At 35.2% G+C, this 22997-nt stretch overlaps 3 protein-coding genes and 2 pseudogenes across 4 annotated transcripts; 2 read left to right on the top strand and 3 right to left on the bottom strand.

Annotated features, from left to right (window-relative positions):
- Positions 1 to 891: 891 nt before the first annotated feature.
- Positions 892 to 5818, bottom strand: LOC130739976 (xyloglucan O-acetyltransferase 1-like; annotated as a pseudogene).
- Positions 5819 to 8482: 2664 nt separating this feature from the next.
- On the bottom strand, positions 8483 to 10172 carry LOC130735736 (xyloglucan O-acetyltransferase 1-like). 2 transcript variants are annotated; one of them, XM_057587638.1, is made up of 2 exons: positions 9887 to 10172; positions 8483 to 9787 (listed from the first exon to the last, which is right to left on the bottom strand). In XM_057587638.1, exons 1-2 carry the CDS (start codon positions 10041 to 10043, stop codon positions 8691 to 8693), a joined length of 1254 nt encoding a protein of 417 aa, XP_057443621.1. In that variant the 5' UTR covers positions 10044 to 10172; the 3' UTR covers positions 8483 to 8690. The 2 variants fall into 2 exon arrangements, with proteins under 2 accessions (XP_057443621.1, XP_057443622.1); XM_057587639.1 differs by having other exon boundaries at positions 8484 to 9784.
- A 2884-nt stretch (positions 10173 to 13056) lies between these two features.
- On the top strand, positions 13057 to 15485 carry LOC130739979 (WAT1-related protein At5g40210-like). The gene is made up of 7 exons (XM_057592454.1): positions 13057 to 13596; positions 13705 to 13770; positions 13901 to 14014; positions 14335 to 14566; positions 14658 to 14816; positions 14948 to 15099; positions 15199 to 15485. Exons 1-7 carry the CDS (start codon positions 13418 to 13420, stop codon positions 15347 to 15349), a joined length of 1053 nt encoding a protein of 350 aa, XP_057448437.1. The 5' UTR covers positions 13057 to 13417; the 3' UTR covers positions 15350 to 15485.
- A 147-nt stretch (positions 15486 to 15632) lies between these two features.
- LOC130739978 (WAT1-related protein At5g40240-like) lies at positions 15633 to 18591 on the top strand (annotated as a pseudogene).
- A 470-nt stretch (positions 18592 to 19061) lies between these two features.
- LOC130739977 (xyloglucan O-acetyltransferase 1-like) lies at positions 19062 to 20806 on the bottom strand. Its single transcript, XM_057592452.1, has 2 exons — positions 20461 to 20806; positions 19062 to 20337 (listed from the first exon to the last, which is right to left on the bottom strand). Exons 1-2 carry the CDS (start codon positions 20678 to 20680, stop codon positions 19247 to 19249), a joined length of 1311 nt encoding a protein of 436 aa, XP_057448435.1. The 5' UTR covers positions 20681 to 20806; the 3' UTR covers positions 19062 to 19246.
- Between the last annotated feature and the right edge of the window lie 2191 nt (positions 20807 to 22997).

The following is a 22997-nucleotide window of genomic DNA, read 5'->3' on the forward strand; positions in this document are numbered from 1 at the left end:
GCTTAGAAAAATAACAAATTATAAAGAAATTATTTATTTGAACATTGAAACAATTGTTTTATAATAGATGTAAATGTAAATTAACTTTGTATACATGAAGATAACTAATCTTTGTATAATATAAAATTTTTTTATGTAACAGTTTTTTTTCAAAATATTATTTTAGTTAGCATAGATATTTCGCCGTTGCTTAATGAAATTACTTGTTTAAACATTAGATAAATACACTTTTTCAAATTATAATGAAACTATCTATTTAAACATTGAAAATACTATTTTATAATACTCTGTATAAATGAGTATATAACTAATCTCTATGTAAATTCAAAAAAAGAAACTAATTTCTATGTAATATAAAAAGTATTATGTAAGTATTGTTTTATTTAGCATAGATATGTTCTCGTGTGATTAATGAAAGGTTTTTGGTACATGAAATTATTTATTAGTTAAGAAAAATAATCTAAAAGTTACACTGATAATCATTTTTTATAACATCAAAAAATAATTATATTATATCCATGACCATGATCGTGTCATTACACAGGTCACGATTAGTTTACCTATATTCCTAATAAATTTAATTAAAATAAAAATTTATAATTAAATATAATTGAATTTTTTGCTATCAAGCAATTACAAATATATATACACATATTATGTATTTCATAAAAAAATAATAATATTTGAGAATATGTTATAAGTACTTTAGTAAAAGTTGACTAAGTTATGAGAAATTTATGGTTTGCCTATATTTTTTTTTTTCATAAGTTTCTCCAATTTGCTTATGAATAAAAACTTATATTTATCTATAAACTATTTTGAGTTTATTAATCATAAGTTAAGCAAATAATTTTTTAAGAAAGTAATATTAAGTTTATTTGAGAATCACATTATTTGACTATATTTATTTTTTACATAAAATTTTGAAAACAAAATTTATGTTTACCCTATATAATCATATATAAGTCTTTTTTCATGTAATCATTCTTATTTATTTGATGAAGACCACAAATTTTCCCAAGGTTTTTTCCGATAGTGCAATTCTTAAAGATTATCCCAATAGTACGATTCTTAAAGATCAAGCTTTCAGCCTACTGATTTAACAATCACTTTTAACCCTTGCAATCAAATAACTATTTTGCCCAAATAATATGCACAAACACTACCTAATAATGGTAATTTTGATTTCAATTGATAAATCTAAACACATCAAGGTGAAACTAAATTTACAGAGGTAACTAATGACAGTACGCTAAACTGCTAAAGTGAGTAACAGCTTGTAAGCCGGCATAAAGAAGCTTTTCACATGAGGCTCCAAAATGCAGCATCCAATTAAGCTGGCTGTATATATCAATAAGCAATTAACAGTCAATAAGGTACTTACCCACAATTAGAGTCTAGAGAGAACATAAGCAACTACATGAGTGTCATGACAACACAAAAAATAAAGTCCTAATTATCAAAATAGCAGTTCGTAACAATTATTCCTTTTGGTCCAAAGTAGCACATTGAATCTAAGACTGGGCCATCATGCTTTACCAAAATAGAGTGAACAAACTGAGCTAATAAAGAGAGAAAATAGAAATAAATGGAACCTCATTTTTCATCATGCTTTAGCAAGAGAAACAAATCCAGGTTAAGGAACAAAGAGAAATAAAAACAAAGAACAAAGATAACTAATTGCGAACGTGACATGCTCTTTCAAAATTAAACAATAGCAAAAAAGAGACATAATTGTAGATTCCAAGTAGCATCTTGAACTTGCTTACCTACTATAGTGTGTGAGGATGATCCAGCAAGAAGCAGGTAGCTAGAGGTTTTCAACCAATGAATGAGCTACATGAAGGAACATTAGGTTCTTCATCTGTGCTACCAAATTTAGACACTAAAAATTGAAAAGAAAATACTAAATTAGAGAGATCAGTTAAAGACACCCAAGTCATAGTCACTTGTGTTAGACTGACTCTTAACTTCAATATGAGTTTGTCCTAAGAACATGTGATTGTTCAGTGAAAGCATATCAATTGGATTGAAACCATACAATATCTTGGGAAATAAGTATGAGCTGTAAAAAAAAGTGCAAGAAATGGCACATACTTGTAAGTGGCTTTTTACATAGTATATGGCTAATACTTCAACTTTCATGAACTTCAACATACCCATAGGGGCAACTCCAGTTAAAAGAAAGCAAGAAAAAAATACTGCTCAGCTTTTGAATTAAAAATATCATGCTCCTCTACAGCAAAATGGGATCACAGTGAATGAAGAGTGAAGGTATTAGGTAATATGATTAATTAAGAAGTAAATCACCAAATTAAGAAGCATAGACAATGTAACAATATGAAAAGAAAACATCTACAACTTATTCACTCAAAGAGTTCACCATTTGCACACTAAAAGGATGCAAATATTCATAGAGGGAGCAAATAACAATGCATCAACTAAATCAAAACCAATTCAAGTATTAATATAAATAGCAATGAAAGCTTCTGAAAGGTGTCAGAAAAATTTTGACCATTAAAATTAAGAGCTGCTAAAGAAAAAACACAGTTATTAGAACCAAAGCAATCCGACCAGCAAGATCAATACCTGCCATTGAAAAACATATATAGCTTTAGAACAAAACCAAAATTTTAAAAATAAAAATAAATCTTCAATATTCAAGAACCTAACCTGCAAGGAAACAGAGAGTGGGCACTTAAAAAAGGGTTCAATTGATATTGTGCACTACCTAAGAACATTCCAGAGAACCATTAACAAACATTAGAGCTCATAATAAAAAAGGAAACAGAGAGTGAGCAATTAAAAAAGACAAGTTGAAAGTTAAGGATATACCTCTAAGAAATTGTCCCTCCAAGGGAATTAATTCATTCCTGCAAGTCAAGGAAAAGAACAGTAAACAAAAGAAGCAGAGTAAACATCAGTAACAACATAGTAACGGAAAGGGGAAGAATAGGTTTACATCAGAAGGAAAATGACTCATAAACAGCATCTCCATATCACTCATTCTTCCAGATTGGTCAATATGTCATAAATTTGTTAGCCTCACTTCCTATTTCCATGTCGCTTTGGAGTTTGGAGTCATTTACTTGTGAAATTAAGTTAAGTCTTCGTGTCATACCTGTAAAATACAAACCAAAAGATCAAAAGAAGAAGAATAATGGTGAGAATGTGGATAAATCAGATCTAGAGAAATTTGCTTTAAAACTGCCATCATATTACGCTATCTACATTGGTTATTATGCTTGTAGGCACATAGAACGATTAGAGTCCTTCGGACCACGTTTTCGATTTATATCTACACTATCTACATCACGGTTTCCTATTTCACAATGTTAGTTGAGTTCTCTTCTCTATCTCTTTTAAATGATAGACATGTTCAAGTTACAGTAAAAACTTTCCAAGTAGCACCTACAGAGAGACATAAAATATACAAATTGTCTTATATTGAATAAAAACAGGAATGAAGAGAATTGGCTATTTAGATTCTGTTTAGAATCCGTGAAAATAAGAGATGAGAGATCTATATTTGGGATTGAGATATAAAAATAAAACGCCTTTTAGAAGACCCAGGTGAACAACAAATTGATTTTCGTTTTCCTGTCAAATGGTGAGCCAGTAAGCCTTATGAGAAAGAGATGGACAACAGAGGAAATACAAATTAAAGGTTAGGAAGGGAGGAGATGGAACTAACCGGAAATGGGTGCAGCAGACCCTTCATTTCCACCTATTTTTATTTTTATCTCTCTCATCTTATCATCTATGACATCTCATATTTTCTCTCTCTTACTTTTTTTTTTTCTTCCTATCTCTCTTACAATTCCACCTCTCCACCTCAAAAGAGAGGTGTGGATGAAACATTACCCTAAATTTAGTAATGACTTGCATCATTTACTAACAAATTGAGGGTCTCTAAGTTGGCGGTCTCGTGCAGGTTAAACAGTAACCTAGACTTAGAGATATTAAGTATAGAAACTCCAAGTCAGGGGTAGTATTTAGCTTGATCGAGAATGGTTAACATCTTATAAATTTTGGCCAAATTTGCTTGAAACCCGAAAAACTTAGCAGGAAAATGCTGGCAATACATATCTAGTGCCCGCCAAACATTTTTGTCTTTACAATTTAAATTGAAAACTTACAAGTAAAAACCTCTCTACTTATTAACCTACATCCCATCATGAAATCAGAAAACTTAAGCAGAATAAATGTGATCTCTTTGGAAAGATTAGTGTAATAAATTATGAATAAGATATATAAAATGAACGTCCAAGAACACTTCAATCCTCGGCTATTCTTCCCACTTCTTCACCATCTCTAGGAAAATCTCATTCCATGTATCTATAGGCCCTGGCAGGCACCAGTGAGAACAATCTTTCTGCACATTTTTTGGAACCTCTTTAGCAACTAGGAATGCACTCCTATAAATACTGGGATGCCCATCTGATCTCATTAATGCTAATTTTGTTACATCAAGTGCCTTAAACTTAAACCCTCCTAACTGTTTGGCTTTTTCCTTAGCATTTTGTAGTTCTTCTATTTCAATCTTTCTAATCTCAGCATCCCATTTTTGAAGTTTCTTCTCCCCTTTTTCATAAGGTTTAGTCATTGAACAAGTACCACCACTATCCCAAGTACCTTTAAAGTGAGAAGGTGAGGATGTTCTCACAATGACACCACCTCCATTTCCTTTAGCTGCTTTTCTCTCAATGATGCTATGAAGAGCAGTCCTTAAAGCCTTTCTTAATGGAATATAAAATCCAATATCAGTGCAATTAAGACCAGGAATGTTTCGACAACCTAAAACTGAACTAGCCTCATAGTAAACTGAAGGCAAGCTCAGAAACCAATTCCCAAATCCAAGCACAATTAAGTCCATTTGATCAATATCCCTTGCCCAACCATCATTAACTTGATCCAAATACACTGTATTATGACGTGGTCCTGACACGTTTCGTGATATTGGAACACCTTGTACAAGAAATGGGGCCCAATATGATGATATGGTTGCATTGTGTGAAGGAAAATGCCACCAACCCAAACCTTTACGGGGGTCAAGTTTAGGTGTTGAAGCAGTGGCTAACATGCAAAGAAGGGATTCTAATTGGTTTCTAGCTATAGAATCCCCAACAAAAGCTATATGCTTGTTCTGAATGAGTTGGAGAAAAGTGTGAGGTTCAAACCTCGGAAGATTGCACCTCCTAGGTTTCCATCTCCAGTAAAGATATTCTGAGTCAGGCCTGCCATTGGTCATGCAATTATAGCTTTCTAGGATCATACCACAGGTCGTACCATTATACAAAGGGCCTCTCCTATCAGGAACCCAATTGCCATTAAAGTAGTCACACTGTTTCTTGTAACTTTTGTTCTTTCCTGTTGATAAAATACCTACTAATTTGATAAGTTAGAAAATATCCTTGCACTTCTAAAAATTATATATAATGATGTTAATAAGACAAAAAGATTTATGCATATATATATATGTGTGTGTGTGTGTGTGTGTGTGTGTGTGTACGTATACCTGAATAAGGAGGAGGAGAGGAGTGGTAGGTGATATAGCTGGAATGAGGGTAATAGTATAAAGAAAGCAGTGCTAGGAATATGCAGAGAAGAAGTTTCCAGATGGGGGAGAGGGGTTGATATTTGAATGGTTTTGCACTTCTCATTTTGATGAAGGCATTCATTCCTTCAATTCCTGCTTTATTTCCTGCTATATAAAGGCGCGGACAGAAAAAAAAATGTAGTCCTGCATCTTGGATAATTGGAATGATCACAATGACAAAAATGTGCTGAATATTTTTCATTCAAAAGAGTGATGACAATGAACGTGACTAAATTCTTTAACAAAAGAATGAGAGACTGTAAGAGTATAACATGCAAGAGCTGACTATTTGAGAGTAAATATGAAGCCAAACGAAAAAAGAAAAATATTTCGTCTTATACAGAACTGAAGGGGTATGATAAGAGTAAGAATAATAATAAGAAGAAGAGTATTTTGCATATTATTGGTATGTAAAGGTGAGTGAAAATGAAGAAAGTGAGATACAGATCAGATACCTAGGTTTCTTGGATCAATCCACTCGTTCACTTCAAGAAACGCACCCTTTACGTGAATCTCCAAAATGTTAATTAGTAATGGAGTATTAACTTTCTGAGAGTTTCAAAACGTGATTTGATTTGGACTTTCATATTTGGTCATAGAACACAAGATAGACAAATTAGAGAAGATCCAAATTATTACTAATAATTTAAATATTATTACGTGTAAAGCAAAAAGCGTCCACATTGAGTACCCGCACTTTAACATGCAGCATTAAACATTTCAGCCAATACGAGCTGCTGAAAATACAGATATAAATGTGTGGATGCCATTTTGCCTCTGATATGGAGCATTCAAATATAAAATAAGGGATTGTAAAGTTTTGGTATACCAAACTATATTGCTTTGGGATGCAAAGAGCTAGAAACTTGTTTGCAGCACTTAATTACTGCAATGCTCTTCCGTTTTTCTTTTTCAGGGTCTTAAAGTTGTTATTGGCTCTCTGTTTTTTTATCTAGCCAACATGTTAGTAGGGGGTGGATTTTAGGGCTCTATTGATTTTCTGTTTTCAGGTTGGTTTTTTCTTTTCGCCATGTCATGAGAAGCTGTCCTTAGGGGTGGAAATAGGTTAGGCGGCTCGTCAGGGGCCTATGACTCTGCTCGTCTGAGGTTCGGCCCGGCCTGACTCGTTTATTAAAAAGGTCAGGCTTGGACTTTTTAAATGGCTTGTTTAACTAAAAAGGTCAGGTCCAAACAATTAAAAGAACCTATTTGGCATGATAGGCCGGCCTACTTATCTATTATTTTTATTAATAATATACATAAATATAACATAATTATGTATAATTTAATTTTTGTTGTGTTTGTTTTAAATAATTGAGGTTTTGTTCTTTGAAATGCAATGATATACAAGTTTATTTATTTGAAGGGAAATGAAATGATATATAAAAGGTCTATTAGCCCGATAGCCTATTAGTCCGCTGGCCTAATGGTCTTCTTTTGGTGAAATTTTCTGTTAAATAGACTTTTAAGTAGACTTATAGGTCAAGCCTTATAAAAGGCCAGACCAAGCCTTAAAATTTGGCCTATTGATAGGCCACAGACCAAGCTTAGGCCTCAAAAAGAGAATGCAGGTCATGCCTTAAATAAATTGTTCTGCTTTTGGGAAAAAAAACTTGCAATTACCTTTAGTTTGTCTTCCCTTTATTCTTTCAAGCAAATACCATTTTGTTCTAACGAAGGAATTAACTCTGGAGAGGAGAGAGGGTTGAGACAAGAGGGTGGTCCCTTTCCATGTTTCCTGTTTCTAATTGAAAGGAAGACTAGAGAAGATAAGAGAAGTGAAATATATACATGGCCACGTCTCACGATGAGAATGACCACGTTTGACGGTGATAACGACCAAGCTCGACGGTGAGAGGAAACCTATGGAGTAGAGAACGACGAGAGCAGAAATAGCGAGAACGAACACAACGAGAGCATAAATAGAGTCGTAGAGAAATGAATCACAATGGTGAATGGAGTGAGGGTTTAGTGCATCTCAACAATGAAGGGAAAGGTTAAGCTAGGGTTGAGAGAGAATGAAATTTTTAGTGGAAACTTGGAATGAAATTTCACTTGGAAGAGAAAGGTGGAGGCTGAGAGGCAGGGCCGGTCCCGACATTTTGGAGGCCCGGGGCAAATAATATAACCCCTAATAATTTTTAGGTTTGAAATTTTATCAGAATCATTATGTTGGTTCGTTTGGCAACTGGCCTCTTGCAATCCGCCAGGGGTCAGGATTCGAACCCGGTTCATAAAAATAACATACACAATTACTAACCACTAGACCAGCTCAAGTCATTAATAACATCTTGAACATTAATTATTATAACTAAATTTTATTTTAAGGGAAAGTTTAATGAGAATTTTTTTTTTGGCCCCTTCTTTTTGGAGGCCCTGGGCTGAGGGCCAGCTTGCACAGGCCCAGGGCCGGCCCTGTAATGGGATTTTTTAGAAAAAAATAGGGATGAAATTTCACTTGGAAGAAGGATATCGAAAAGGGAACTTGAGGCGGTGAGGAACCGCCACATAAGGAAAATTGTAAAAATAAAAAGGAGAATTTGGGGTCGGTTGGGCAACCACTGCAAAAGGAAAAATAAAAAGAAACGAATAGGGGAACTTGGGGACGATTAGAGAAATGTCACAGAACGAGAAATAAAAAAATAAAAGGGAACTTGGAGGTAGTTCGGGGATTTGTGATATTATTATGCACTTTATTCGATCTCAAACTGATTTGAGTGTCAAAGTCTCGTTTTACGAACGCACTACTGTTCTATCAATGAAATCTTAGAGTTCAACCCACAAGCGCCACACGGGAAGATGGTTGGAGAAACCAAGCAAAAACCATTTTAATATCTTCTAGAGTCAAACCATCATCTTTCTAAGACACTTAAAATCCTCCATTAGCATAACAAGGTAAAATTTATGGATAATTTAATGAATTACAATGAAGTTAGAAGTTCATAAATGCATTTAATACATGTTATTTATAATACGCTTATGTGCTAAAATTAATTTACAGAAAAATGTGTGAACCAGATTTTTTTTAGTACACAGTAAACAAAACTAATAAATTATTAATATGATGAGAGGAGGAAGGCCTCACTAGTCTTCACTCTTTTTCCTCCCACTTCATCATCTCGAGAAAAATCTCATTCCACGTGTCTATAGGCCCTGGCAAGCACCAATGAGAACAATCACTCGGCACGCGCTCTGGAACCCCTTTAGAAAATGGGTATGGATTCATATAAGGGCCAGGGTGGCCATCTGGTCTCATTAATGCTAATTTGGTCACATCTAATACTTCAAATCTAAACCCTCCACATTGTTTGGCTTTTTCCTTAGCATTTTCCAATTCTTCTATTCCAATCCTTCTAATCTTAGCATCCCTTTTTTGAAGTTTCTTCTCCTCTTTTTCATAAGGTTTAGTCATTGAACAAGTACCACCCTTATCCCAAGTACCTTTAAAGTGAGAAGGTGAGTATGTTCTCACAATGACACCACCTCCATTTCCTTTCGCTGCTTTCCTCTCAATTATGCTATTGAGTGCAGTCCTTAAAGCTTTTCTTAATGGACCATAAAAGACAATATCAGTACAATTAAGAGCAGGAAAGTTTTGGCAACCTAAAACTGAACCAGCCTCATAGTAAATTGAAGGAGTTTTCACAAACCAATGGCCAAATCCAAGAACAATTAAATCCATTTGATCCATGTTCTTGGCCCACCTCTCATTAACTTGATCCAAATACATTGTATTATGACGTGGTCCTGGCCCTTTAAGTTGTCTTTGAACACCTTGCACAAGAAATGGTGCCCAATATGATGATAATGTTGCATTGTGAGAAGCAAAATGCCACCAACCCAAAGAACGTTTCCTGGGGTGATTCTTAGGTGTTGAAGTAGTGGCTAGCAAGCAAAGAAGGGACTCTAATTGGTTCCTAGCTAGAGAGTCTCCAACAAAAGCTACATGCTTGTTCCTAATGAGTTGGAGAAAAGTGTTGGGTTCAAACCTTGGAAGATTGCACCTCCTAGGTTTCCATCTCCAGTAAAGAAAGTCAGAGTCAGGCCTTCCATTGGTGATGCAGTTATGGCTTTCTTGGATTGTACCACAGGTTGTACCATTGTACAATGGGCCTGTCCTGTCAGGAATCCAATTTCCATTGAAGTAGTCACATTGTTTCTTGTATGCAGCTGCTTTGTTCGTTCCTGCTAATTAACTTGATAAGCTTAGAACAAATCCAGTTGCACTTGTAACATTCTAATAACGTTAAGACGACAAAATTATGTATGTATAATGTATATGCATACCTGAATAAGAAGAAGGAGGAGAAAGGAGAGGATTTGAGTGAGGGAAAAAGTATAAACAAAGCAGTGCTAGAAATGTGCAGGGAATAAGACTCCAGGTGAGGGAGAGGGATTGGAATTTGAATGCTTTTGCACTTCTCATTTTGAGGAAGGCATTCATTCTTTCCTGCTTTATTTTCTGCTAAATTAAAGAATGAGACAGAGAGCGTTCAATTATTACATGCTTCTATGCAAGTGCTTACTACTTACTTGAGAGTTTGAGAGTAAATATGAAAGCCAGTACACGAAACTGAAGGGATAGTGAAGAGAGAATTTTAATTTGCTTGTTATTGGATTGTAAATTAAGGTCAGTGAAAGTGAAGAAAGTCATGAGACACAGAGAACTAGGTTTCTTGGATCACTCGGTGTTGTTGAATTCAAGAACATATGCGCCCTGAATACGCCACACTTCAATCCGCAGTGATCATATGCTCCCCAGTCACGGAACATTCCAGCCAATACAGAGCTCCTGATGCATTAAAAATTTATACATAAATATGTCATCACCACTACACGCAGCATAATTTTTTTGAAAAATCTCCACGGCCGGGCTCCAGATTAAGAAAAACTTAATGCATCTAACCTTTTGAGTTGTGTACTCAGTTGTTGATCATTCAAGTGTGAGGAGAAGATTTTATAAGAGATGTGATTCATAAACCTAATATATTATTTGGGTTAAGATGTGAACTTGATATTTCTTGGTGTTTTGCCCATCGGCCTATGAACTCCCATCTCTCTCGAGATTGCAAGGTTGATCAATCAAAGGAAACTGTTTATTTCCTCATTAACATTATGCTATTTATGGTCAAATATGCATGCATTAAAAGCACATTATAGTATATATAGCTATCACTTCTCTATCTGATCTTTTCAATTCTCATTTTAATAATTTTGGGTGTGTGCACATTAAGCCCAAATGGATGTCCACAATTGATTTTCGGATTAAAAATATTCATTATTTTTTTTATCACGTGTACGTTGCTTGTAGGAGATGGGGGAAGAAAGTCTTCCGTCCTATAAGTCCTTCTACCAAGTCTTGATGTACTATTTTTTCATTTGTGACGATCAATTTCCGTCGCAAAATTCATAGACAAGGTTTTGTGACGGAAATAATTCCGTCGCAAGTTTCACATGTAAGAATTTGTGACGGACAAAATTTCGTCGCAAAGTGTTGACAAAAACTTGTGACGAAACATTTTCCGTCGCCAAATTCACAGGCAAGGTTTTGTGACGGAAATAATCCCGTCGCAAAATGTTGACAAGGATTCTGTGACGGGATGTCTCCGTCGCAAAAATCACATGTAAGGTTTTGTGACGGATACTTTTCCGTCGCAAAGTGTTGACAATAATGTGTGACGAACACTTTTCCGTCGCAAATTTTACAGTCAAGGTTTTGTGGCAGATACATTTCCGTCGCAAAGTGTTGACATGATTTTGTGACAAACAAATTTCCGTCACAGATTTCTCATTCAAGGTTTTGTGGCGGATACATTTCCGTCGCAAAGTGTTGACATGATTTTGTGACAAACAAATTTCCGTCACAGGTTTCTCATTCAAGGTTTTGTGACGGACGCATTTTCCGTTGCAAACACTGTTGACAAGGATTTTGTGACGTATTTATCTTCCATCATCGGCAGAGAAAAATAATAAATTGACACATTTTGCCCCGCCAGGATTCGATCCCTGGATCTCCTCCCCTACCCAACACATATGTCCCCTAGCTCCTACCACTTGAGCTATCTTACGGGGACACATATATTGATGCAATGTGTCGTTATCATTAAATGAAAACAATTGTTTTAATCATATTTTAAAAAATATTTTCATGTATCTAAACATCAACCAAGCTTTATTCAGCTGTATTTTCTATTCTTTTAAATAAAGAAAAACAGAAAATGAGCGAACCAAGCAAATCGTTAGTAAAATGCCGCCCTCATGCTTTGACCAGAAATATATATATATATGTTGATAGTTCAAAGGCTTAAATACTCTAGGGGTCCCTGAAATTGTACCCCGTATCAAAATAAGTCCCTGAAATTTTTTTTTCCGATTCCGGATCCCTGGAATTGTTTTTTTAATCAGAATAAGTCCCTACACATGTTTTTAGCCTATCTGGCAGATTTTTTGCTGACTCAACATTTACACATGGCTTTTTCATTTATTTTAAATACACATGGAATAAAAATAAAAAAAATTAATTAAATTTAAATCTAATTAACCTATCTACCAAAATCTAATTAAACCTAATTCCCAAAATCCCTAAATTAAAACCACTAACCAAAATTCCCAAACCAAACCAAAATCCCTAAAATCAATCTTTTCACACAAAAATACTCTGGCCACCTGCACAGAGCAACAACCTCACCACGAAACTACCATAAAAGAGCATCTCTGCCAAGAGAAACACAGAATGTGAGATCGAGAGAGAAGAATGAAACAGAGATTGCGTGAGACACACAGTATGAGATCGAGAGAGAGTGAACAAAGACAAGCAGCGGCGGTGCGATTGGTCGCGTGGCTAAGGCTGTAACAGCAAGGAGCGACGACACTCATAGATTCTCTCTCGCTCTCAATGGCTGAAAGTTGGTTGCCGCTCTCTCTTGCTCTCCCTCGTTCTCTCTCAGTCTCCCAATTCAAAGCCAAATCTCAACCATCCAAACAAATCTCTGTTTTGCCTCAACAGATCTGATAGGAATTGATTCGATTTCAGATTTCGTTCATGTTGAAGATTTAGGGTTTCAGAAATTGGGGAAGTGGGAAAGAAGAAGATGAAGGAGGAGGAAGAAGTTGTGTTGTGTTTGTAGTGGGAGGTGCGGTGGAAGATGAAAACTAGAAAAGAGAGGGGTTTGAGAAGAGAGTGGTGGGGGTGATGGGCATCTGGAGATGGAGATGGAGATGAAGAGTGGAGAGAGAATCAGAGAACCCAACGCTAGTTTGTTTGTCTTCTGGTTTTTCATTCTCAATTCAACTATACTTGTGCTTGCATATGTTTGGTCCTAGGATTGTGTGTGAAAAGATTGACTTTGTTTGAGAATTAATGATTTCTGGGATTTTTTCAGAATTCATGAAGAAGATGAAGTTCATAAGAGGAGGTGATGAACATGATTAATTTCTGGGGATTCTGGGAATTAGGTTAATTAGATTTAGGTAGATAGCTTAATTAGATTTAAATTTAATTTTTTTTATTCCATGTGTATTTAAAATAAATGAAAAAGCCACGTGTAAATGTTGAGTCAGCAAAAAATCTGTCAGATAGGCTAAAAACATGTGTAGGGACTTATTCTGATTAAAAAAACAATTCCAGGGATCCGGAATCGGAATTTTTTTTTTCAGGGACTTATTTTAATACGGGGTACAATTTCAGGGACCCCTAGAGTATTTAAGCCTAGTTCAAAAGTGCAAAGTTCTGGAAAGTGGAAACCAGTTCAATCTGCTAGCTATAGAGTTGAGAAGTTGGAACTAGTGAGTTTGGGGGAAATTCAAAAACAGGGAGAAATGGTGAGTGAAGGAGTGAGTGTAACAGTAGCCATGGTTACAACTCAGTTCTTGGATGTGGGCTTGAACACTCTAGTGAAGTCAGCCACCAACAGTGGAATGAGCAACTATGTTTTTGTTGTCTACTCAAACCTTTTGGCTCTATGTTTCCTTCTACCATCCACCATCCTCTACCATAGGTGTGTCCAATTACTGAAAACTGAAAAGTTTTCTTTTATAAACCTGTGTCATAAATTTGTATTTGACTCCTTCTATGTGATTTCTTTTATCCTTCAAAAATCATACAGGAAGAGAGCTCCTCCCCCAATTCCAAGCTCAATTCTCTGCAGAATGTTTCTTATCTCTTGCCTCAGGTATGAACAGAGTTACCACCAAACTTACATGGTATACAATTCAAATATATATTCTTCTATGGATCTCAATTTGGCAGTTTTGAAAGGGGAATTTGATTGTTAATCTGATGGCCTTGAGATAGCTGTGCAGTACTGCAGTGCAGACTTTGGTGTACACTGGAATTGGATATAGCTCCCCCACACTGGCCTCAGCTGCGGTGGACCTTGTGCCTGCTTTTACCTTCATACTTGCTGTAATTTCCAGGTTTCTCCTCTTCACCCTTTTGTACTTATGTGTCTAGAGAAACAAATTATGGAGTATCTTATGTTAATTAGTAATGGGAAGAGCTTGTATTAGCTTATGTTATAAAAAAAAGAATTTTTTTTAAACTTCCAAAAACAACTTTAGAAAAAGTATATATTCTTAAAAATAGAGTAAAATATACATGCAATAATTGTAGTGAACACTATCCATTGATATTTGATAGCTCATTATTATAATTACCATACTCTAGTTTAGATATCCTTCCATTACATGAGGAAATAGGAAATTGGAGTGAATACTATTTTGATGTGCATTTTCAGGATGGAAAATCTGAACCTGAAACTGCATAGGAGCCAGGCAAAAATTGTTGGCACAGTAGTTTCCATTGCAGGGGCACTAATCATGACTTTATATAAAGGGGTGCCGCTTATTAGGCAAAATTTAGCATTGGGAGGACGTGGAGCTTATCTCTCAGTGCAATCAGACTGGATACTTGGTGGCTTTATTCTTGCAACTGCTAGCTTTTGTGCTTCTGTTATGTTTATTGTCATGGTACACAAACTATTCTAAATTTCAATGCACACTGTTTTTGCAGTTTATAATAAAAGTGATTTATTTAATTTTTTTTTCCACCAATACACAGACTTGGGTTATCAGGGACTATCCTGAAGAACTAGTGTTAACAACCATTTGTTCTAGCTTGGTGGTGGTCCTATCTGCTATAGTTGCTCTAATTGCTGAGGGTACTTCAAAAGCTTGGATTCTCAGATCTGATAAGGAGTTGATAGCTGTGTGTTATTCAGTAAGAATAAACTTCAAGAATTATTAATAATTTTCTTAACAAAAATGGAATAAGAAGTTGGTTACGTTATATATGTAGGCATGTTTATATAAGTTTTGTGGTGGACTGGTGGTTGATTCATTTGCATACAGGCAATTTTTGTGGTATCAATGCGGGGTGTTGTGAACGCATGGGCGTTTCGTAAGAAAGGACCAATTTACGTAGCCATGTTCAGCCCTTTAGGAATGGTAATTGCGGCTGCCATGGGAGTAGTACTTCTAGGAGACAGTCTTTATCTGGGAAGGTAAGATAGGAAATTTATGAAAATTTTATTTAAATGCTGCAGGATTATCTGTTTTAACATTAATTAATGGATTTATACATTACTTGTTGCTTGGTGCAGCTTGATTGGAGCTGCTACAATAGCTATTGGATTTTATGCTGTGATTTGGGCGCAAGCTCAAGAGGAAAATGTGCTACATATTGAGAGGAATGATTTTGCCTCATCATCTTCTTCCTCCCCTCTCATGTCGACCATAGCCATAGATGCATAGCTGAAAGATAAAAATTTAACACACAAGTTAAATGTTTATCATTATACTATATATTCAACATTTAAATTGTAATGCAAACATAAAATTGATTGATTATAAAATCAATATTAAAAAAATTATGAAAAATTACCTTCAATCAAGAAACACTTAAAAATGTTATAGGAAATTTTGAGCTATCTAACTCATCTCATGAAGTTATAACCTCATTCTAAATGAAGTAATGAACCAGTATTGCAGTATCATTCTTTGATTTTTTGTTCTCACTTGATGTAAGTTTCGTTTGACAACCCATGAGGTTTTAATCTAAGCATGTTTGACAAAAAAAAATCACTTCAATAGATTAATAAAATCTAGTCCTACCAAATTTGAAAATTTCTGTTTATGCACAAGCACCCTAAATACAGAGGACTCCAGGGGGCATCATCTTCAGCTGCACAAATGTGAAGTTGGAGAACTTTTTTTTTGTCCCTCTCATCATCTACATCAAGAGATATTTGAGGCTTGTTGCTTTTATTTGTATCAATTTGATTTTGTTTTCTGTTAATATGATTGCAAACTTTCCAAACAAGTGCTTCTCGTGATGTGATGTGGGCGCAGGCTCAAGAGGAAAATATGGTAAAAGAGAAGAATGATTTTTCTGCCTCATCATCCTCTTCAGCCCCTCTCATGTCTACCAAAGATGATTCTCACTAATGCTGCTGATGACATGCATGGCATCTAATAATTTGTGATTCTATGCCGTGTATAATCTTAGTCAGTTGCAGTTTAGAAAGCTTGGCTAACATGTATATATAAATTGGTTACAGAAATTCGTCACTAAATTGGTTAAAGAAATCCGTCACGAAATTGGGTTATTGCATTTCTCTCCTTATTTTTCTATTGATGTCATATCACATTATACTATAGCTATCACCTCTCTTATTTGCAGTTTTCATTTTAATAATTTTGGGTGTGTAGTAAAATATTCATTCCTTCTGAAGCTAGCTGCCACCATGTAAAGACTAAAGAACAGACACCACCTTGATAAATTATTTTCTATTACATGTTTGTTGCTTATATCTAATCAAAGATACTCCTGCTCTTACCATATTCCATTTCACATTATTTAGATAATTTAAAAGACTAGATATAGGAAAGTGAAAGTTCAAAGTTCTGGAAACCAATTCGATCTCCACAGACTTGAGAAGTTAGAACAAGTGAATTAGGGAAAATTCTAAGACACAGAGAAATGGTGAGTGAAGGAGTGAGTGTAACAGTTGCAATGGTTGCAACTCAGTTCTTGGATGTGAGCTTGAACACTCTAGTCAAGTCAGCTACCAACAGTGGAATGAGCAACTATGTTTTCATTTTCTACTCAAACCTTTTGGCTCTTTGTTTCCTTCTACCATCCACCATCCTCTACCACAGGTTCAATTTCCAATTACTGAAAAGTCTTCTTTCACAAATTTGTGTAATAGATTGGAGTTTGACTCTTTCTTTGTGATATCTTTTACCCTTAAAAAATCACACAGGAAGAGAGCTCCTCCCCCAATTCCAAGCTTAATTCTTTGCAGATTGTTTCTTATCTCTTGCCTCAGGTATGAACAGAGTTAACACCAAATTTACACAGTATGCAAAGTAAAAAAAATTCTATGGATCTCAATTTGCTAGTTTTGAGAGGGGAATTTGATTGTTAATCTGATGGCCTTGAGCTAGCTGTGCAGTACTGCAGTGCAGACTTTGTTGTTCACTGGAATTCGATATAGCTCCCCCACACTGGCCTCAGCTGTGATGGACCTTGTCCCTGCTTTTACCTTCATACTTGCTGTAATTTCCAGGTTTCTCCTCTTCACCCTTTTGTATATATGTGTCTAAAGAAACAAATTTTGGAGTACCTTATGTTAATTAGTGATAGGAAGAGCATGTATTAACTTATATTATAAAAAAACAATTTTTTTGAACTTCCAAAAATAACTTCAGAAAAAGATTTTTCTTAAAAATATAGTAAAATGTACATGCAATAATTGCAGTGAAGACTATCCATTGATATTTGATGGCTCATTATTATAATCACCATACTCTTCTTTAGATATCCTTCCATTACATGAGGAAATAGAAAATTGGAGTGAATACTACTTTGATGTACACTTTCAGGATGGAAAATCTGAATGTGAAACTGCATAGCAGCCAGGCAAAAATTGTTGGCACAGAGGCTTCCATTGCAGGGGCACTAATCTTGACTTTATATAAAGGGATGCCGCTTATAAGCGGTTCTATGCAAAATTTAGCATTGGGAGGAAGTGGAACTTACCTCTCAGTGGAATCAGAATGGATTCTTGGTGGTTTTATTCTTGCAACTGCTAGCTTTTGCGCTTCAGTTATGTACATTGTCGCGGTAAACAAACTATTATAAATTTAAATGCAGTGATCTTTGCAGTTTAGAGTTAAAGTAATTTATTTAATTTGCTTTTCCACCATTTCACAGACTAGAGTTATCAGGGAGTATCCTGAAGAGCTAGTGATAACAACTGTTTGTTGTAGCTTGGGGGTGATCCTATCCTCCATAGTGGCTCTAATTGCAGAGGGAACTTCAAAAGCTTGGATTCCCTGATAAGGAGTTGGTAGTTGTGTGTTATTCAGTAAGTATAAACTAAGGAGGATATATTTGTCTGATTTTTACTATGAGGACCTTTGACATGTTGAGTTATGAGTTGGTTATGTTATGTAAGCATGTTTTAATTTTGTAGTGGTTGATTCATTTGCAGGCAATTTTTGTGGTGTCGATGCGGAGTGTTGTGTACGCGTGGGCGTTACGTAAGAAGGGACCAATTTATGTAGCTTTGTTCAGCCCTTTAGGAATGGTAATTGCAGTTGTCTTGGGAGTATTATTTCTAGGAGGCAGTTTTTATCTGGGAAGGTAATTACCTCTTAAAAATAGAAGATTTATGCAAATTATTTAAATGCTGAAGGATTAACATTAATACAATTGTTGGTGCAGCCTGATTGGAGCTGGCACAATAGCTATTGGATTTTATGCTGTGATATGGGCGCATGCTCAAGAGGAAAATATGGTAAATATTGAGAAGGATGATTTTGCCTCATCTTCTTCAGCCCCTCTCATGTCGACCAAAGCCATAGATGCATAGATGAAAGATAAAAATGTAACACATAAATTAAATGTGTATTATTATACTGTATATTGTATATTCAACATTTAAATTGTAATGTAAACATAAAATTGGTCAAAGAAATCCGCCACTAAACCCGTCGCAGAACTCATCACTAAACCAATTACAGAATCCGTCACTAAATTGGTCTAAAGATTGGTCACTAATTGGTGAATAAAGTACGTCACAAAATCTAGAGTCTGTCACAAACCCATCAGAGAACCCATTCACAACAGTTTGAAAGTCACTAAATCAGTTGTAGAAAGCCGTCACTAAATTGCTAAGAAACCGTCACAGATTGTAATAGATAATCACAATGTGAATTTTAGTGTTGCATTCAAGATCATTCACCAATAGGTTAGTCATATTTGGATTTGTCCAGAAGTAGTCAGGGTGAAATTTCATGTACATGGCTCACTCGTGGGTGAAGAAGCCATATTTGTACTGTGAAGAAGGGCGAGCAAGAAGAAGAAGAATAACATTTTAATCTCTTCTTAGAGTTGTACCATGATTTCACCAAGAGAGTCAATATCCTTCATTCATCTAAACATCAAAAAGCAACGTAGTAGCCCCAAATATTTTGGTCATCAAATTTCAAATTGGAAATTTACAAAGTAAGTACCTCTCTACTGACTCTACACATGAACATATATTCATTTCACTATGGAAGAAGAAAACGTAAGCAGAATAAACATTACCTCTCTAAGGAATGATTAGTGTAATAAATTATGAACAAGATAAAATGAATGCCTCACTCTTCACTTCTAGGTTGCTCCTTCCACTTCTTCACCATCTCAAGAAAAATCTCATTCCATGTGTCTATAGGCCCGGGCAAGCACCAATGAACACAATCATTCTGCACACGCTCTTGAACCCCATTAGCAAATGGAAAAGGTTTCATATAAGCACCTGGATGACCATCTGGTCTCAACAATGCCAATTGGGTTACATCTAGTGCCTCCAACCTAAACCCACCAAATTGTTTGGCTTTTACCTTTGCATCTTCTAGTTCTTCCATTTCAATCCTTCTAATCTCAGCATCCATTTCTCCAAGTTGCTTCTCCCCCTTACTATAAGGTTCAGTATTTGAACAAACACCAGCCTTATCCCAACCACCATCAAAATGAGAAGGTGAGAATGTTCTCAAAATTACATCAACTCCATTTCCTTTAGCTGCTTTCCTCTCAATTATGCTATTGAGAGAAATCCTTAAAGCCTTTCTTAATGGACCATAAAAACCAATTTCAGTGCAATTAAGACCATGATAGTTTAAGCAACCTACAACTGAACCACCCTCATAGTAAACTGAAGGAACCAAAAACCAATTCCCAACTGATAGCACAATTAAGTCCATTTTATCCATATCCTTAGCCCACTTCTCATTAACATGATCCAAATACATTGTGTTATGATGTGGCCCTGATTTCAATCTTTCAGCACCTTGCACAAGAAAAGGGGACCAATATGATGATAACGTTGCATTGTGAGAAGGAAAGTGCCACCAACGAGCACCTTTATGGTGGAGAAGTTTCAGTGTTGAAGCAGGGGATAACATACAAAGAAGGGACTCTAATTGGTTCCTAGCTAGAGAGTCTCCAACAAAAGCTACATGCTTGTTCCTAATGAGTTGGAGAAAAGTGTGAGGCTCAAACCTTGGAATATTGCATTCATTGGGTTTCCATCTCCAGTAAAGAAAGTCAGAGTCAGGTCTCCCATTGGTTATGCAATTATGGCTTTCTTTGATAGTGCCACAAGTGGTACCATTGTACAAAGGGCCTCTCTTATCATTGACCCATTTTCCATTAAAGTAGTCACAAGGTTTCTCATAAGCTTTGTCATTTACTGCAAAAAAGAAAATACCACATTACTAGCTGCTATTTCAAGTTAAAGGAAGGAAAATAATCCATTTGAAATTCCAAAATTGTATTAGTAACACAAAATTGTGTATATGCATATAAAGTATACCTGAATAAGAAGTAGATGGTGGAGGAGAAGGTGGAGAAGGAGAAAGAGAGGAGTGGTTGGTGATGGGGTTGGAAAGATGAAGCAGAGGATAAAAGTATAAACAAAGCAGACAAATGGGAAGGAGAGCTATGGTGAGAAGAGAATGAAGTGTGCAGGGAAGAAGCCTCTTGGTGAAGGTGAGGGGTTGATCTTTGAATGGCTTTGCACTTGCACCATTCATTTCAAAAGCATTCCTTACTGCTAGCTTTGTTTTTGGACCATGACATCTCTTTTGTGGTGGTGCTGTGAGCAGAGAAGACTTTTTGGGGGAAAAACTTAGCTGTACCAAAATGGATAACGTCAATGCCAGAACATGTCACCTTAAATTGAAGATTTAGTTACATTAAATTTTTTCTATATTTAGAAACATATATGTATTTGCATCAATTACCATGATATTCGATAAGAAACATTTTACATCAAATCTCATAGTAGTTGATGCAAATATACATATACATTTCCTAATATAGAGAATATTTAATGTAATTAAATTTCTAATTTAATACAGTAAGATTGGTTAAATGTGACAAGATACATTATTTCCTGATATAAAAGGAAGGTAGTTGAGTTGTGTTAATGTGTCGCTATAGGAGGGGCCACTTTTGGTTCATCTTCTTTTGTCGCATATATAGCAATTATTGGAAGAATTTTACTCATTTTGTAATAAAATTAAGATTTCTGAAATTGCTGAACCAGAAACAGTCCAGAATTTAACATGAGAGTAATAAATGTGGAAGTGCTGAGTGCTTAACACTACTAGTAACAGATGAAGCCACATTGAATTGAAGGCAGAAGGAAAATTTTGCTTGTTAATGGTAACGTGAAGTGAAAGTGAAGAAAGTGAGAACGCAGGGAACTAGGCTTCTCGGATTCCTCTACTCATTGATCAGTTCAAGAAACACAGCTTTGAATCAGACTCCATGTTCTCATACTATTTCCTGAGTTTCAAAAACTGTGTTTGGGACATCAAACGTCATAATTTTTTTTAGATAAAACCGAAATTACATTGAAAAGAAGTACAAGAGGTACTTCAACCAAATATAAGAGAGAGAATGAGAATTGAAAATTAAAAAACAGCAAAACAAAGGAGGGAGAACCTTGGAGCCTAAGCTTTATAAATAATGTCTCATTAAAAGCTTACTAGGAAAACCCCTTGAAATATAGAACATTGACCAAAGATCCATCTATATGACACTTCAAGTTTTGGGGGAATTGAAGGGGAGGAGTTATAAGAAGTTATCCAATAGATTTTAAGAAGGGGGATGGTTTGGAGAATTATTAGTTTATTACAAACCTTCAAAGATCTTCCTTCTATTTGTTTTGTGGAGTTTCCCAAAGTGGGGATTAGATGAGTTTGGAACTTGCAATTCCCCACAATTGACCTCCCATCTCATTGACCCGGGAATCTATCTATTACTCCCTTACCTAATTTGTAAAAGAATTTATTCATTTTCCTAGACTACCCTTATTTAATTTCTTATAAATTTCTCTTTCCAAGTTATTATTTCAAAACTTCATTGTCTCTTTCATATTAAATATGAGGATAGTTTTGGAAAAAAATAATTAATGCTCCATTGATATTGTAAATTGACTTATATTTAGAAACAAGAAAAACACTAAAAAATGACCTTATAATAAGGAACAGAGGGAGTACCTCCCCTAAAAAATCACAAACACAATTTAGGAGAGGAAAGTTGAATGGATGTATTATGAGTGGAAAACATGTTTCCCATGCGTTTGGATCACACTGGATTACAGAGGGAAAGGAGAAAACATACGAGATCCACCAAAAAGTTTTCCACGCTAACTAGGATGAAAATTGGCACATATTTCTTCTGTTATTCTCCATCTACATTGTTAATTTTCGAACTCTTTTATCTTTTATCTTGAGCAAGGTAATCCCACAATAAGTAGTCGTGAGACTAATTCAACGTCTTATGATCAACGCATTAAGTGGTATATGACTAATTGATTTTTTTTCATCCATAAGAATTAAGATTCGAATAGTATGAGTAAGTGATTTCCCACTATCTATATAACTTCTTCCTCGGGCTAAAAAGATAAGTAAGCAAAATATATTTTTATTTTTATTTTTAAGACCTTTATTAGAAAACTGTAGCTCGAGCATCTAGAGTCTAGACGCTCAAGCTCTGATTTCACCCGATACGAAAGGATCTCCGCTAAAAATGAATCTGATTCCCACAAATACCATATATATAGTATGGTCATCTACTCATCTTATAATCATATTCGCTCCCCAAGCATATAGCGACTTCTTTACAATGTCAATATCCTTCCTCAGCTGCTCCAAGAGCAAGATATGAGAACTCGTCTCTTTCTTACAAGTACATACTAATTCTTTCAATGTTAACAATGATTTATAAAGTTAAAAGGAAACAATAATTTATTTCTTCAGGCATTCACTTTTAACAACTATAATAATAATTTCAAAAAAAAAACTATAATAATAATAAAAAATTATAATATAAATTTAATAA

Source organism: Lotus japonicus, chromosome 2 (genome assembly GCF_012489685.1).
Source record: "Lotus japonicus ecotype B-129 chromosome 2, LjGifu_v1.2".
NCBI classification, from domain to species: Eukaryota; Viridiplantae; Streptophyta; class Magnoliopsida; order Fabales; family Fabaceae; genus Lotus; species Lotus japonicus.

Bases quoted from the DNA above. Each gene is read 5' to 3' on its own strand.
- LOC130735736 (XM_057587638.1), bottom strand. From the start codon at position 10,043: ATGAATGCCTTCCTCAAAATGAGAAGTGCAAAAGCATTCAAATTCCAA. The intron at 9,788-9,886 runs GTATGCATATAC...CAAGTTAATTAG, and splicing joins TCCTCCTTCTTCTTATTCAG to CAGGAACGAACAAAGCAGCT.
- LOC130739979 (XM_057592454.1), top strand. From the start codon at position 13,418: ATGGTGAGTGAAGGAGTGAGTGTAACAGTAGCCATGGTTACAACTCAG. The intron at 14,567-14,657 runs GTACACAAACTA...ACCAATACACAG, and splicing joins CTGTTATGTTTATTGTCATG to ACTTGGGTTATCAGGGACTA. The intron at 14,817-14,947 runs GTAAGAATAAAC...ATTTGCATACAG, and splicing joins TGATAGCTGTGTGTTATTCA to GCAATTTTTGTGGTATCAAT.
- LOC130739977 (XM_057592452.1), bottom strand. From the start codon at position 20,680: ATGAATGGTGCAAGTGCAAAGCCATTCAAAGATCAACCCCTCACCTTC. The intron at 20,338-20,460 runs GTATACTTTATA...TCTTTTTTGCAG, and splicing joins ACCATCTACTTCTTATTCAG to TAAATGACAAAGCTTATGAG.